Below are 15,523 nucleotides of genomic sequence, written 5' to 3' on the forward strand. Positions count from 1 at the left end.
GGTGGCGCAGTCGGTTAAGCGTCCGACTTCAGCCAGGTCACGATCTCGCGGTCCGTGAGTTCGAGCCCCGCGTCAGGCTCTGGGCTGATGGCTCAGAGCCTGGAGCCTGTTTCCGATTCTATGTCTCCCTCTCTCTCTGCCCCTCCCCCGTTCATGCTCTGTCTCTCTCTGTCACAAAAATAAAATAAAACGTTGAAAAAAAAAAAAAAAGAAAAAAAAAATAAAATCAGAACTTGAATGCAAAGATGGGTTCTAACCCAAGCTGTCTTAACTTTACATTTCCTAACTCTGGTTGAACTATACTTTAAGCTTTTCGTTTTTAAAATCAGCGTTTAATGTTGGATAAGTATCTAGAAAAAGACAAATGTACTGAAATTTTGCTCTCTCAAACAATTTATAAACTCATTCACTACTCTCAAACACTGAATAGTTTGTTTTCTACCTAAGTTTTGAAAATCACAAACAGCATCAAATATTTCCAAAAAATGTTTTGAACTTAAGCTGGAAAAACAATGAAGTAATTGAGGTAGTTATTGTAATAAGAGTAAGTTTATTTCTACTGCCAAGTTTGGTGACCCTAGTTTTGTTAGACTGTGAGTAACCATCAGCTTTTAAAGATGCAGCCCAAGTTAAAAGATTCACCATTCTTGAGGGCTAGGGAGGAGAGGGAAGGAGATCTGTTAATATTTAATTTAGCTCCCAGGAAAGCTCTTGTTAAACATGTAGTTTGCCCTCTTCATAAAAGACTTCAGATGTTAACAAAAAAAGTTGACGTGCAAATGCATTAAAAGATAGCTATCAGAGAATATTAGTGTTTTTTTTTAAAACAAGTTATGATTCTTTTACCTGCTAAAACAAGAACATATATTAAAGCAAATATATCAAATAGTGAATAAAAAAACAACATATTAGAAACTGTCAGTATAATGAAACTAGTCTAAAACCCAGACAGAGAAGGAGAGACATTCAGAGACAACGGGAAGAAAAGACCTTTAAAAGGAAGAGTGTATTGAACTAGTGTCAAGCAAGATAACCAAAGGCCCTATACACTTTTTACAAAATAGACTGATAAATGACATTACTACTCATCCTGCAACTGCCTATGTCATTAAAGGCACTGAAAATGGGCAATAGTTGTTTCTATTATTTATCCTATACAATCTAAGTCCCAATGGAGCTAATTTGTGCACTCATGTCACAAAATAAACGAGTAGAAAAATACCTTTAACTAACTTTATCATACAAAGTAAAAAGAATTTAAACATATTTATGCTCTTGAAAAGCATTTTGAAAATTCAATTTTGTTTAGTTACAGTATCTTTTTGTTTGAGAATATTAACTATGCACATAACTTCTAGTTGATATTAAAGTAATCCTAAATTATAAGAGACTACATTGAGGAAAAATAGAAACCATACTTGCAAATTATCCAACTTCCTAAATTATTTATAAATTTAAGAAGCTCTAGAATGTCACATTTTTAGTTCAACTATCATCCAAGTAATAAGTTTACGATGTTTGTTTTGCTACTTAACTGATATATTTGAGCTATATAATTCTTTAAATTTTAAAACTCTGGCATTCAAACTAGTTACATATTTCTTCTTTAATTTTCTTTTACATTTACTTCCATTTATTTGAAACTCTAAGAAGGAGACATAGCTTTTGGTACAATATAACCATCTGGCACAGCAGATTACAGATGTTTGATGAATGTTTGATAAGGGGCAGGAGGCAACCAGAAATTTCTGCACAGTAAAACTATGAAAAGAACAGAAAAATCATAAATATTTGTGAACTAATATGGTCTGAGAAGAACAACATCCTGAAGAATTCCAACTTACTGCAAGCCTCTCAGTATAGAATTAGAAAGAATATTTGTAAGGGGGAGTTTTATTGACTATAATAAATAGGAAATTGACCCCGATTACCCAAAAATTCAATCTTATTTTTTAAATACATGTTTATCTATCTGAAATTATACACAACATTTGCCCCAAGTCTCTTGGATAGCATTAGTTTGAAAAACTTTAAAGAACTTCTTGAATGAAAAGTTCAGAAGTGGTCAATTTCCCCTGAAAGTTTAAGTATATCCAGAAAAGCAATTGACATATATAAAACTTTGTATTAGTCATAAACGACCATAGGGAAATCAGGATATTTTAGAGATTTCATAAACTTTAAAACACTAAATGTAACATATGGTAATGATAATTGTTAGGAGATTTGATTTGACCACATATTGAGGGCCTAATTATTTTCTGTATACTCAGTCTAGAAATATTTTTTGAGTGGCTACTATGTACTAAACACTGTTCCAGGCATAGGCATAATTTTTTAAATGGCAATTTGGTTACTATTTCTGATGAAAATAAAACCCATTAAATTTATTAACTAAATAGTCCCATACCTCAAATAATCATGTTTATAGTTTATAATTTTCATGGTTAAAAAAAAGGTAAAAATTTCATTTGATTAAAAAAATTAGTTTTTTTTTTATTAACTTTATACATTTAAGTAATTTCTACACTCAACATGGGGCTTGAACCCACAACTGAGATCAAGAGTCACGTGTTTCTGACTGAGCCAGCCAGTTGCTCCTAAAAAAATTAGTTTTAAAACTAGCTGGTGAAGGGGCGCCTGGGTGACTCAGTTGGTTAAGCGTCCAACTGATGATTTTGGCTCACGTCATGATCTCATAGTTCAGTTTGTGAGTCCGAGCCCTGTGTCAGGCTCTGCACTGGCAACGCAGAGCCTGCTTGTGATTCTCCCTCCCTCCCTCTCTCTCTGTTCCTACCCCACTTGTGCGCGCTCTCTTGCTCTCTCTCTCTCTCTCTCTCTCTCCAAATAAAAAAATAAGCTTTAAATAAAAACAAAAATAAAATTAGATGGTGAATAATGGCCATCTCTGGGATTGCAAGAAATTTTATGTACTGTTTTTATTCATTTGTATTTTACACAATTAACTTATGTATATAATGAAGAGATGTTTCTAATGAAAAGTAGGCTTAAAAAAAACACTTAAGGAGCACCTGGATGGCTCAGTTAGTTAAGTATCTGACTTCGATTCAGGTCATGATCTCACAGTCTCCTGGGATCGAGCCAGGCCTGGAGCCTGCTTTAGATTCTGTGTCTCCCCCTCTCTCTGACCCTCCCCTGCTCAAGCTCTCTCACTCTCTCTCAAAAAAACCACTTAAGCGGATTCACTACTCATTAAACTAAATACCATTTCTTAATATATTCTGTACAAACTGAAACCATCCCTAGTTTTCCCTTATTTAGAAAGTGAACATGAAGCCACACTCTGAATTAAAAGACTAGCCTTCTAAGTGTAAGTTATATAAGTTATAAGATTTAATAACTATTTGTAGTTTGTTTCAGGTCTACGTAATATATTCACTGATTTGTCTATTGTTTTCGATCATTAGTATTATGATGCTTAAAATATTCTTTAATGACTAGTAGGGCAAATCATTGCATTACTTTAAAAATTTTCTAAGCTAAACTTATTCTTCTAGTGAACTTAGAATTATTTTGTTAAAGAAGAGACTGAATTTATGTTTCCTGGAAAATTACATTACTTAGGCTGTATGTAACTGGAGAATAAACTCAAGTGGACATGACCAATCTATAAATTATAGTTTCACATATCATAATAGATGAATATAATCCCTTTAACATTAATGATGATTAGACTAGGAAGGGCTTCAATCATTTAAGAATTTAAATGACCAAAATCTGAGGTAAATGTTATGTATGTGTGTGTATATGTACATGTGTCTACATATTGGTTTATTTTTAGTTTTTTGCATACTATAATCAGTTATTTTTCTCCTTTCCCTTCTACAATAGATTCACAGTCATTTGTTCCAAAATATAATAGACCTCTCTAACTTGGTTGCTTCTTTATTATTGTATCTTTTATATTGAGGGATTACAGAAGAGAGGTCATATGAGATGTACCAAGAAGTAGAAAAGTTTTGATTATTAAGCAAATTGATAAAAAAAAAAGCACTCACTAGTAGCCAGACTTGTGACAGCCTACCATACCAGCAAACCTAAAGCAACAAGTATTTAATGCTGTCTAGGGCAGGGCATGCAAAAGTAATGGTTAATGCTTTCATAGCAAAAGGGTAAAAGGCCACACATTGGAGAGAAGGAAGGTTGCGAAGAGGATTGTCAGAGTTTATGAAACATTCTTCAAATCTATCCACAATATGATATTAACACTTTACTGCAAACCTTTATGAATTCTGAATCCATTCTCTCCTTTTACTAAATACACAGGCCTGTGCCTGGGATTTGTTTTATGGTATAATAGGCAAAGAAAACATTATGTATCCTGGAAAAGGCCCCTCCATTTCAAGTATGCTCAAGTTTGTGCAAAAGGCAGGGGAAATACACTGTTTATGTTAAAGGAGTATATAGAAGGAAACTGGGGAGTAGTAGCCAAAATAGTAAGCCCTCCCCCCAACTGTAAACCTCACTAGCCATCATCACAGGTAACTCTATCTTCTACTTTTTCCTGGAAAGCTGTTTATTGTAGTAAATTTAAAATCAGTAATTAAAACCCAGTTATCACAGTTAAGACACTAACTCTAATAGTTTTCTCTTGGTTTTAGAACATTATTCATCTGTAATGTTTCATACCACTTGTTTAATTTAGGTTCTGAATCAAAAGTAACTTTTGGATAATGTCTGGCCTAAATTGGCAAAATTGGTCTTTATTATTGACATCTTTGGATGACAACATGAGATGCTCTTTATTAGAGAGCCCACATCTTTTGCCTTAAGAGAAATACTGTTATTGGATAGCGAATCATTAAAATTTATTGAGCAAAATCTTTAAAAAAAATATTTCAGCATATAGATCAACCCTGGCAACCATCAAATACATACAGCTTTCAATCTTTTTACAGCATCTTCACAGATGTGCATTCCTCTTGACTCATCAACTTCTACATGGCCAAGGTACTGTAGAAAAGAAGAAAAAAGTTAGGGTTATTGCTATGCTTATTGAGTAGCTACTATACGGTAAGTATCAGTTGGTAGAAAATTGAATATCAAAATTTCTGCACGTAAGAAACGACTACTATAGAAGAGTTAAGATAATGTTTCTAACCCTCAGTGTCCTCATATAAATGAGATTTAGAATAAATGTCTCAAAGAGCTGTTATAGAGAAGTGAAAAAGTACATGGTAAGCACTAAATGTTACCTAAATCTATTGGATCTGAATATAATAGCCTGTGCTAGACATAGTTACTGTGTCTCTGAACACAAAAAATAATCCTAAAATCAACTGTGTATGTATACATATATAAACACATGTATGTATATGTATACACACATATTGAAAAAGGCACAAATAAAAAGAACAGTTACTCAAAGGATGAAGAGATCACATATTCCTTTTATGGCAAGCATATAAGAGCAGGGAAGAGAACTAAAAAACAAATTTTAAGAGGGCAGTACATTTAAGCTTTAAAAGATGTGTAGAGGGGTTTGTCAGTTTGAGCCCTGAGCTGGGATCTGTGCTGACAGCTCAGAGCCAGGAGCCTGCTTGGGATTCTGTGTTTCCCTCTCTCTCTGCCCCTCCCCCACTCACGCTCTGTCTCTCTCAAAAATGAATAAACATTTAAAAAAATATTTATAAGATGTGTAGAATTTGAAGAGGCAAAAATTGAAAGGCTAGAAAACTATTTCAGGCCAAGAGAATTTAACAAAAGTTATAGGTGTAGAAAAGCATAACTATATATCTGCAAGTATTCCTGTTTGGCTAGAACATGAGGTATATACAGCTGGGGAACTTTAATGCTGGAATGTGTCTTTATATTTATTTATTTATTTATTTATTTATTTATTTATTTATTTATTTATTACAAATGTTTATTTATTTGGAGATAAAGAGAGTGTGTGTGTGAGTGAGGGAGGCGTAGAGAGAGGGAAAGAGAATCCTAAGCAGGCTCCGCACTGTCAACGCAAAGCCCGACAGACGTGGGGCTCGAACTCACACAAACCGTGAGATCACAACCCCAGCCAAAATCAAGAGCTGGATGCTTAACCCACTAAGCCACCCATGGGCCCCAAGTCTCTCTTTAATCCTAGAGTCCATAGAGAGCTAATAAAGCTTTTTTTTTGCAAGGTTACAGTAATGTAATTCAAACTGTACCTTAGCATGGGAATAGGTAAGAGAAAACAGAAGGGATGGTGGGAATATTACAAAAGTACTCTTATTTATGTATTTATTTATTTTGTGACAGAGAGAGAGAGAGAGAGATGGAGGGAGGGAGGGAGTGCGAGCCTTGCAAGCAGGGGAGGGAGAGGGAGGGAGAGAGAGAGAGGGAGGGAGGGAGGGAGGGAGGAGGGAGGAAATCTTAAGCAGGCTCCATGCTCAGCACAGAGCCTCATGAGCTCCTACAACCCTGGGATCACGATCTGAGCCAAAATCAAGAGTTGGACACTCAACCGACGGAACCCCCTTGGCGCCCCTGAAAGTGCTCTCTTTTAAAAGGAAATTTATGGTCTGGTTCTGGGTTAACATTGAGTAGACCCACTTTTCTCTGTCCAACCCGCTGAATGAAACCATAAAACCTGGACAGAATGCATGGAGCACCTATCTGAGGTCTCTTTTGTAAAGAGTAGAAAAGAAATTCAAGAAGAATACCAGGATCTTAGATATATATTTTTTAATATTTATTTATTTTGAGAGAGAGAGAGAGAGAATGAGTGAGCAAGCATGGATCTGGGAAGGGGCAGAGAGGGAGAGAGAGAATTCCACACAGGCTCTGTGCTGTCAGCGCAGAGCCTGATGCAGCGCTTGAACTCACAAAACTGTGAGATCATGACCTGAGCTGTAATCAAGAGCCAGACTCTCAAGATGCCTAGCCGACTGAACCATCCAGGCACCCTAAGGTACTTCTGAACTGGCAGGGAGTTTACCTCCCATTCTTCTCCTCCTTTTTTCCTCCCTCTCTTTTTTGATGCTTCCAGTTTGAACTTAACACAGCCAGAAATCCAAAAGTGAGTGCTGTGGCAAAGAAAGAACTCTGAGGGAAATAAAAAAGAACTCTGGGAAAGGCACTCTAGCTGTGGCTCTAAGATCAGGAGAGAGTATAGGAATCATACTCCCTTTTATTTATCTCTCTTAATTGTTTGTTGTCTCACATCCCAGCTCCCCAAAATATCCTGTGGTGGTGGCGCTGATGGCAGCAATGGAAACCTGCAAGAGCCACACTTCTGAGGGAGGGGAACTTTCCTCCTGGTTAGTGAAACTGTGATTCCAGGAAGATGGGACAAACACCCTTTCTGCTTTCTTCCCCCTTTGTATATCTCCCACCATTTGGCCCTGCATAGAGGTGAAATAGTGGGAACGTATGGGAGAGCAGAACAACAAGAACCCCAGGAAACACAGGCATAGAGTTTAAGTAACTTGCCCAAGGTCACTTAGCTAGTGAATACTCAAACCCAAGCAGCCTGACCAAGAACCATCTTATAATGCTCATACGTATGGAATTTTTCATTTTTACTCAAATCTTTCCAATACTGCATAAGTGCATAAAACCAGTGTATTACAATCAATTTAGGAAACTATTTGACTTCAAGTAACTTGAGGCATCAATCATAACGATCATTACCTAAGACCAAAATAATTAAATGTCTGAAGAATTTTAACAGCTATAATTTTGAGTGAACATTATATAAATAGGAAAAATCCTCACTTTTTAGTGAATCAAATGATGTATTATATACAGTTCTAAGCTGAAGGAGTCTAACCTCTTTAGGCCAAATCTGAATAATATGAAATCCAACAAGATAAATCTTTACATATTCTATTTTAGATTGTCAAGTGCAACAAATTGTGGCTACAAATTTTATTTTCTAAACACTTTCTATCTAGATCCACATTTAGTTCCACTCTTTGGTTTTATAGATGAGAAACAGTGGTAATGTTTTCTCAAACTCAACATCACTGAATCCATTATGGATACTCAGTGTATACAAGGGCTTCAAATTTTAGAGAATTTCTAAACTACTACATTAAAAACAATACATAATAGTATTTCATATCAATAAGAATCTAATACCTAATGATGTTGAGTATCTTTTCATGTACTTGTTGGCCATCCGTACATCTTCTTAGGAGAAATTTCTATTCCAATCCTTTGTCTATTTTTAAATCATGTTCTTTTATATATTCTAAATACTAGACTCTTATCAAACATGTGATTCCCAAATATTTTCTCCCATTCTGCAGTTTTTTAATCTTCTTGATAACTTCCTTAGTGCACAAAAATTTTACATTTTAATTAAGTCTAGTTTATCTATTTTTTCTTTTGTTGCTCATGGTTTTGATGTCTTTTCTAAGAATCTATTGCCAGATCCAAGGTCATGATAATTTACCACTAAGTTTTCTTCTGTGAATTTTATGGTTTATAAGACTTAATAGTCTTATATTCCTTAAAAAAATTTTTTTAATGTTTATTTATTTTTGAGAGGGGGGGCAAGAGAGAGAGAGAGAGACAGACAGACAGACAGACAGACAGCACCAAGTGGGGGAGGGACAGAGAGAGAGGGAGACACAGAATCCGAAGCAGGCTCCAGGCTCTGAGCTATCAGCACAGAGCCCGATGCAGGACTAGAACTCAGGAACAGTGAGATCATTACCTGAGCTGAAGTTGGACGCTTAACCAACTGAGCTGCCCAGGTGCCCCTATTCTTATATTCTTATATTAACTTTTAAGTTAATTTTCTGTACATAGTGTAAGGTAGAGGTCTGGCTTCATTTTTTTTTTCAATGTGGAAATCAAGTTGTTCCATCACCATTTGTTGAAGAGACCATTCTTTCCCCATTGAATGGTCTTGGTACCCTTCTCAAAAATCAATTGGCCACAGATGTATAGGTTTATTTCTGTACTCTCAATTCTATTACATTGTTTTATACATCTATCCTTATGTCAGTATGACATTGTTTTGATTACTATAGATTTGTACTAAGTTCGGAAATCCACAAGTGTGTATCATTCAACTTTGCTTCCATTCAATGATGAAGTCCTTTTCTTAGGTTCATCAATGTGATGAACTATATCAAATTTCCTAATACTGAATTATTTGTGGATTCTTAAGTTAAACCCTACTTTGGTCTTTATTATACTTTTAGATCCCACTTGTTCTATTTTTCTGCCTACTTTTTCATCTATATTTATAAGTGGAACTGGTCTATGGTTTTCTTTTTGTTTTATGCTATCTTTGTTATATCAGGATTCTGTTAATGCCATAAAAAAATCTGGAAACCATTCTTTCCTCCCCCAACCCCCATATGCTCTGGTATAGTTAAAGAGCATAAGAATTATTCTTTGAGGTTTTGAAAGAATCAACCTGTGTAACCATCTATAATCTTTTCGGGGAGATAGTTTTGGGTTTAAAATTTTTTTTTTCAACGTTTATTTATTTTTGGGACAGAGAGAGACAGAGCATGAACAGGGGAGGGGCAGAGAGAGAGGGAGACACAGAATCGGAAACAGACTCCAGGCTCCGAGCCATCAGCCCAGAGCCTGACGCGGGGCTCGAACTCACGGACCGCGAGATCGTGACCTGGCTGAAGTCGGACGCTTAACCGACAGTGCCACCTAGGCGCCCCAGTTTTGGGTTTTAAAAACACTATTTCCTTCATGGTTACAGGCCTATTCAACTTTTCATTTTCTACTTTAATTAATTTTAGTAATATATTTTTTCCTAGAACATTCTTTTTTTAAAAAGAAGAGGAGGGAGGGGCAGAGAGAAAAGAGGAGAGACCTGACGCAGACCCTGTGCTGACAGTAGAGAGCCTGATGTGGGGCTCCAATCCACAAACTGTGAGATCATGACCTGAGCCGAAGTTGGACACTTAACCGACTGAGACACCCAGCGCCCCCTTCCTAGAACATTCGTAATCTAAAATTTCAAATTTATCACCATAAACTATATAATGTTCACATAACTTAAATCTGTGATTGGGTCTCCTCACTTTCTTATCTCTAGTATTATATATCTGTGTTTTCTTTCTTTTTCTTTATTAGGACTCATTCCTAATACTATATCCAAGTCACTTAATCCCTGTTTCCATTTTTTATTAATAATAAAATGACAAAGTAGGGTTTTATGGTCGCTGAGTTACCTTTAGGTGCTGAGATATGAATATAGGTTTCCAAGTGTTTCCAGAGGATTTTATTCTATCATTGTGGTGACTTCAACTGATCTCTTATGGGTATTTACCCCAGTAAAAAAAGGGGGGGGGGGCAGGGAGACTTAATGGAAAGGAGAGAACAAAAATATCTCATATATGGAATGACTCTTAGCTGCAAAATCTATTTTGGAAATGTGGAGATGGAAATCAGTGTTGTGCTTTACTAGGCTATGAGAAAAACATGCCCATTGAAAAAAACATTATTAAAGAGGTCTCTTTTCTTTTCTGAGACACTATCTCACTGAAGAATTGCAGCTGACTTGTGTTTTAATGGCTAAAATATTTGACACTGGGACTTCTTTTGTCTGTATGCCTTTTCCAAACTCCCTCTGAGTAAGGGACTTTTATTCACAAAAATGTACTTTAGAAAAACTAGTATGTGGAATTTCATTCTTGGATGAATTAGGTCATTTTTCCTTTTCTTGAAAAAATTATTCAAATAGATTTCCCCCCTTATTTTTGGTAATGTTAGCTATGAGAAGAAATGCGGAGTTCTGATGTGAAAGACTACGTAGTCAACACTTCCCAACATTAGCAAAAAGTAACATAATGATTAATTTACAAGAAAGTGTAAGGCACATTATCAGGTATACATGTCCAGTATTATATAGCAAATATAGGATGTAGATGTGTAGAACATGATATCAAAACTTGTTTCAGGCCTTTAATCAAAGGAGAGTAGCTAAGTCAAATTAAAATGGGTTACTTTTACATATAATTTTGGAGTACAATTACATTTGAACAAGTCATCTGACCTAAATATATGCATTAAATCTAATCACAGAAGTTTAAAGCTGAAAAGAACTTAAAGAGATTCAGAAACTTTACCTTTCAAATGTGGCACAGAGTGTCAAAAAAGTTAAGTGATTTACACAAAGTCATATAACTAGTAAATTAACAGAGCCAGGAATAGAACTTTGATCTTTTCACTTCTAGATCTTTCTTCTTTCAACTATCTCACTATCTTCTGTTTACTATCTCACATTACCTCTGCAACTTTGCTATTCAAATAATGGTTTATAGTTTACTGGTCTTACACACATTAACTTAATGCTAGTCTACTTTAAAAAAAAAAAAAAAGAAAGAAAGAAAGAGAGGTTGATCAAATAGGAATAGTCATCCATTTTGGCAATGTTGTTTATGGCTGAAGTGGGTGGGGGGCATTCTTCCTCAGAGCTCAATTTCCTTCATAAATGAAATTACCCTGACTTCCCTAGTAACACTATAGTACTGCTAACCAAAGGGTAGATATGGGGGATTTTGCTTTATAAAAATATTATAGCTGATAAGTAAAGAAAGGATGACAGAATTAAAGTATCACCATTTTGCAACTTAATGATTTAATAATCCCAGGCAATGATCATGAATGGCTACTGATATCACAAAAAGATAATCAGCTATTGTGCGTCTCCTGATCATAGCCCACAACACCAATGAAGTATTCCTGGAAAAGCAAGCAAGCAAGCAAGCAAGCAAGCAAGCAAACAAACACAATCTAAGCTAAATCTGATCAAGCCTTTAAGAACCAACCCACAAAAATTATAGGAAACAGGGGCGCCTGGGTGGTTCAGTCGGTTAAGCATCTGACCAGCTCAGGTCATGATCTCAGGGTTCATGGGTTAGAGCTCTGCATCTGGCTCTGTGCTGACAGCTCAGAGCTTGGAGCCTGCTTCGAATTCTGTGTCTCCCTTTCTCTCTGCCTTTTTCTGACTCACACTCTGTGTCTCTCTCTCTCACAAAAATAAACAAAACATTAAAAACATTTTTTTTTAATTACATGAAACAGAGGAACATGTTAAACAGAATGAATTTTTGGCATTTTCAATTTGCTGAAGAGTGAAGAATTAGAGTTCCAGACCAACTAGATTAACACCAGTGAACAGCAAACTATCTCAATTCAAATGCCAAAAAGAATTCCCTAAAAGTAGAAGTAAACCCAAAGTAGACAGAGCCTTCTTAAAACTGTAATCCAGCTTCTCTTAATATAAAACCAGACAAGGACATTATGAGAAAGAAAAATTACAATCCATTCAGGAGCAAAAGTATAGATGTGAAATTTTTGAACAAAGTATTAGCAAAGAGAATCCAGAAATATACTCCGTAAACTCAACTTGAGTACCTCTAATGATCAAGTTGAGCTTATTCCAGGAATGTAAGGTTAACTATTCAAAAAATCTACTAAGTATAATTTACTACCCAACAGAATTAAAGATAAAGATTATATAATCTCTATAGGTACAGAATACACTGCTGATAAAACCTAGTTTCCACTCATAATTTAAACTATTTTTTAACCAAGAACAGAAGGGAACTTGTTTAATCTGATGAACTGTGGCAAGATTGGGAATGAGGTAACAATTCTTGTTATTACCAATTCTACTCAGAGTTATATATCAGTCCCTGACCAATGAAACAAAGGGACAAAAAAACTTTTAAGTATATATAAGAAATACAACAATAATTATTCAGAGATAATATAACTGTATTAGTAAAAAACCCAAAGGAATATACAAATAAATTATTAGAATTAATAAATGAGTTTAGAAGGACTGTAGATATAATTTCAACACACAAAAGCCAATTGTATCATTTCACGGTATATACAAATATTGAATCATTATGTTGTACATCTGAAACTAATATAATGTTATATGTCCATTATATTTCAATTTTTTAAAAAGTCAATTGTATTTCTATAACAGCAATAAGCAGAAAATGAAATTTTGAAAAAGATACCAATAATAGAATCAAAACTAAATGCCTGATGTTATCCTTCATTCATGAATCTATTCTTCTAACAACGTCTTTCCTAAAATAATATGGCAACTCTACCCTTCCAATTGCTCAGATCAAAAACCTTGGCACTAGGGATGCCTGGGTGGCTCAGTCAGTTAGGCATTGGATTTCTGATTTCAGGTCAGGTCATGATCCCACAGTTCGTGAGTTCAAGCCCTGAGTTAGGCTCCTTGCTAACAGCGGGAGCTCACTTGGGATTCTCTCTCTGCCCCTCCCGTGTGAATGCTCTCTCTCTCTCTCAAAATAAACAAACAAACTTAAAAAAGAAAAAACACCTTGACACTATCTTTGATTTCTCTTCCTCTTTGTCAACACTTCACAAATTTAATAAATCAACAAATACTACCAGCCCTGTCTACAAAATACATGCAGAATCTAATCCCTTCTCACCACTTTCAGTACTATCACCCTGATGTAAGCCATCATCATCTTTCAGGTCTGGATTTTCGTAACAGCCACTTAACCGGTCTCTCTGCTTTCACCCTTGCTCTTCTCTACAGTAGATTCTTAGCACAAGAGTCAGAGTAATCCTTTTACAATCTAAGTTATATAATGTCACTCCTCTGCTCAAATTTCTCCAGTGGCTTCTCATTTCACTCTAAATAAAAGCCAAAGTCCTTAAAATGGTCTTATAAGACTCTATACCACTGGTTTTTTCAAAGGGGTGTGTTCAGGAAATATATGGAGGCATTTTTGGTAACAGTGACTTGGAAAATTACTCATAGGTATTGTGCACAGATGATACCCTGCTTCCTGTATGACATCCGACTGTGCTACTGGGCATTAGTATCCATTTTAAGTGAATGGATAAAAAACTTACTTGTAATTATTTAAACTCTAACTCCATTTTACATATATACACAATATTTTTTGCATAATTGCAATTGCTATGTCAATCAAGGAAAGAATTTTACTTTGATAAGAATTTTACCAAAAGCTGTTCACCATTTCAGAAAATAACATCACCATTTACAATCCACTTGTGGTATATGAGTTATCAATATATCGTATCAGTCTACATTTGCAGCTCTCATCCACAGTGATTCTAAGGTAAAGGTTTACTACTTTAGGTCTTCTAGGGTAATTATGTCCAAGCACTCACACACTGGTTTAATTTTATTAACTTTTTTTGTTTCTTCTTTATATATTTAATTATGTAAGCATAAGTAGGTTATACTATGTATATATTTCATTTAGGATAGTATAAGAAGTATTATAAGATATTTGTAGTAAAAATATAGATGATAGATCTGACCAGTGTGAAAAGTATTAAACTACATGCATGATCAGGCACTCTGCTACTTAGCTGATCTTACCTCTACTTGTACTACCTGCTCTAAATACACTGGCTTCCTTGCTGTGTCTCCAACATACCATTCTCCTGCCCTAGACCCTTTGCACTTGCTGCCCTTTCTGTCTACAATCTGCCTCTTACTTTGAGTCTTCACTGAAAAGTCACTTTTGCAGTGAAGGCTCCCCCAACCATCTTATTTTAAATTTCACTACCCTTATCACCATGCACTTCCTTCAAACCTAGAACCCTTTTGATATACCAGGTACTTCATACATTTTTATTTTTTCACTGTTAAAACCAACTAGAATGTATACACTGTGCAGGAATTTTGTCTGTTTTGTTTGCTATACTACCCATGCCTAGAACACTGTCCGGCAAACAGCAGGCATTCAGTAAATTGAATAACTTTTAAATGAATTAATGAATTACTAGACTCATAGAGAAGAAAATGTAACACATGACTTAGCTCTACATTAAACAATTAACAATCATTATACTGAAACCTCTTACACTAAACTTGACAAAGAAAGGGGGACAGGGGCACCTGGGTGGCTCAGTCGGTTAAGCATCGGACTTTGGCTCAGGTCATGATCTCATGGTTCTTGAGTTTGAGCCCCCCAACAGGTGAGCAAGAGCCCCACTTCGGGTGAGCATGAGCCCTGCGTCAAGTGAGCATTAGCCCTGCTTCTCTCTCTCTCTCATTCCCTTACTAAAAAAAAAAAAAAAAAAAAAAAAAAGGAAAGAAAAGAAAAAAAGAAAGGGGGACAATTTATGGTTGTAGGACAAAATGTAAATGTTACTGACCTTATAATACTAAAAAGAAAAGCACAGTTGACATAAGTTTGAAGGTAAGAGAGTTAGGGGTTTTAGTATTTTTATTTTATATGGTAGAGAATCGAGACATACCATCTAAAATTAAAGAAGAAAAAAATTATGAGTATAGGAAACTAATAGAAAAACCAAAAATAGTAATTCCAAAAGTCTGGGTGGAAAAGAGACAAAGAGAAGATGGAAGGACAGGATATGTGGGTTAAATGATCCTTTGTCACCTTTACAGTGGAGAACCAATGATAAAACTGGTAAGTTAAGAACAGACACTAAAATGACATTATCTAAAGAAGGTAAAATATTACCAATTATAGAAGCAGAAATAAAAATGGTTAAATGTCCCTGGGAAGTGGGATTAGTGGTAGAGGAGGTGTTGTTTTCT

General features: G+C 35.4%; 1 protein-coding gene across 14 annotated transcripts in view; it reads right to left on the reverse strand.

Moving 5' to 3' along the window:
- NUMB (NUMB endocytic adaptor protein) overlaps positions 1–15,523 on the reverse strand; it is a 196,245-nt gene that overhangs the window by 39,964 nt on the left and 140,758 nt on the right. For all 14 annotated transcript variants that reach the window (XM_032593405.1, XM_032593407.1, XM_030319512.2 and 11 more), the window contains one exon: positions 4,900–4,974. In XM_032593405.1, coding sequence (XP_032449296.1) covers positions 4,900–4,974 — 75 coding nt within the window. The remainder of the gene's footprint in view (positions 1–4,899; positions 4,975–15,523) is intronic.

The sequence above is a fragment of the Lynx canadensis genome, chromosome B3 (genome assembly GCF_007474595.2).
Source record: "Lynx canadensis isolate LIC74 chromosome B3, mLynCan4.pri.v2, whole genome shotgun sequence".
Lineage (NCBI taxonomy): Eukaryota > Metazoa > Chordata > Mammalia > Carnivora > Felidae > Lynx > Lynx canadensis.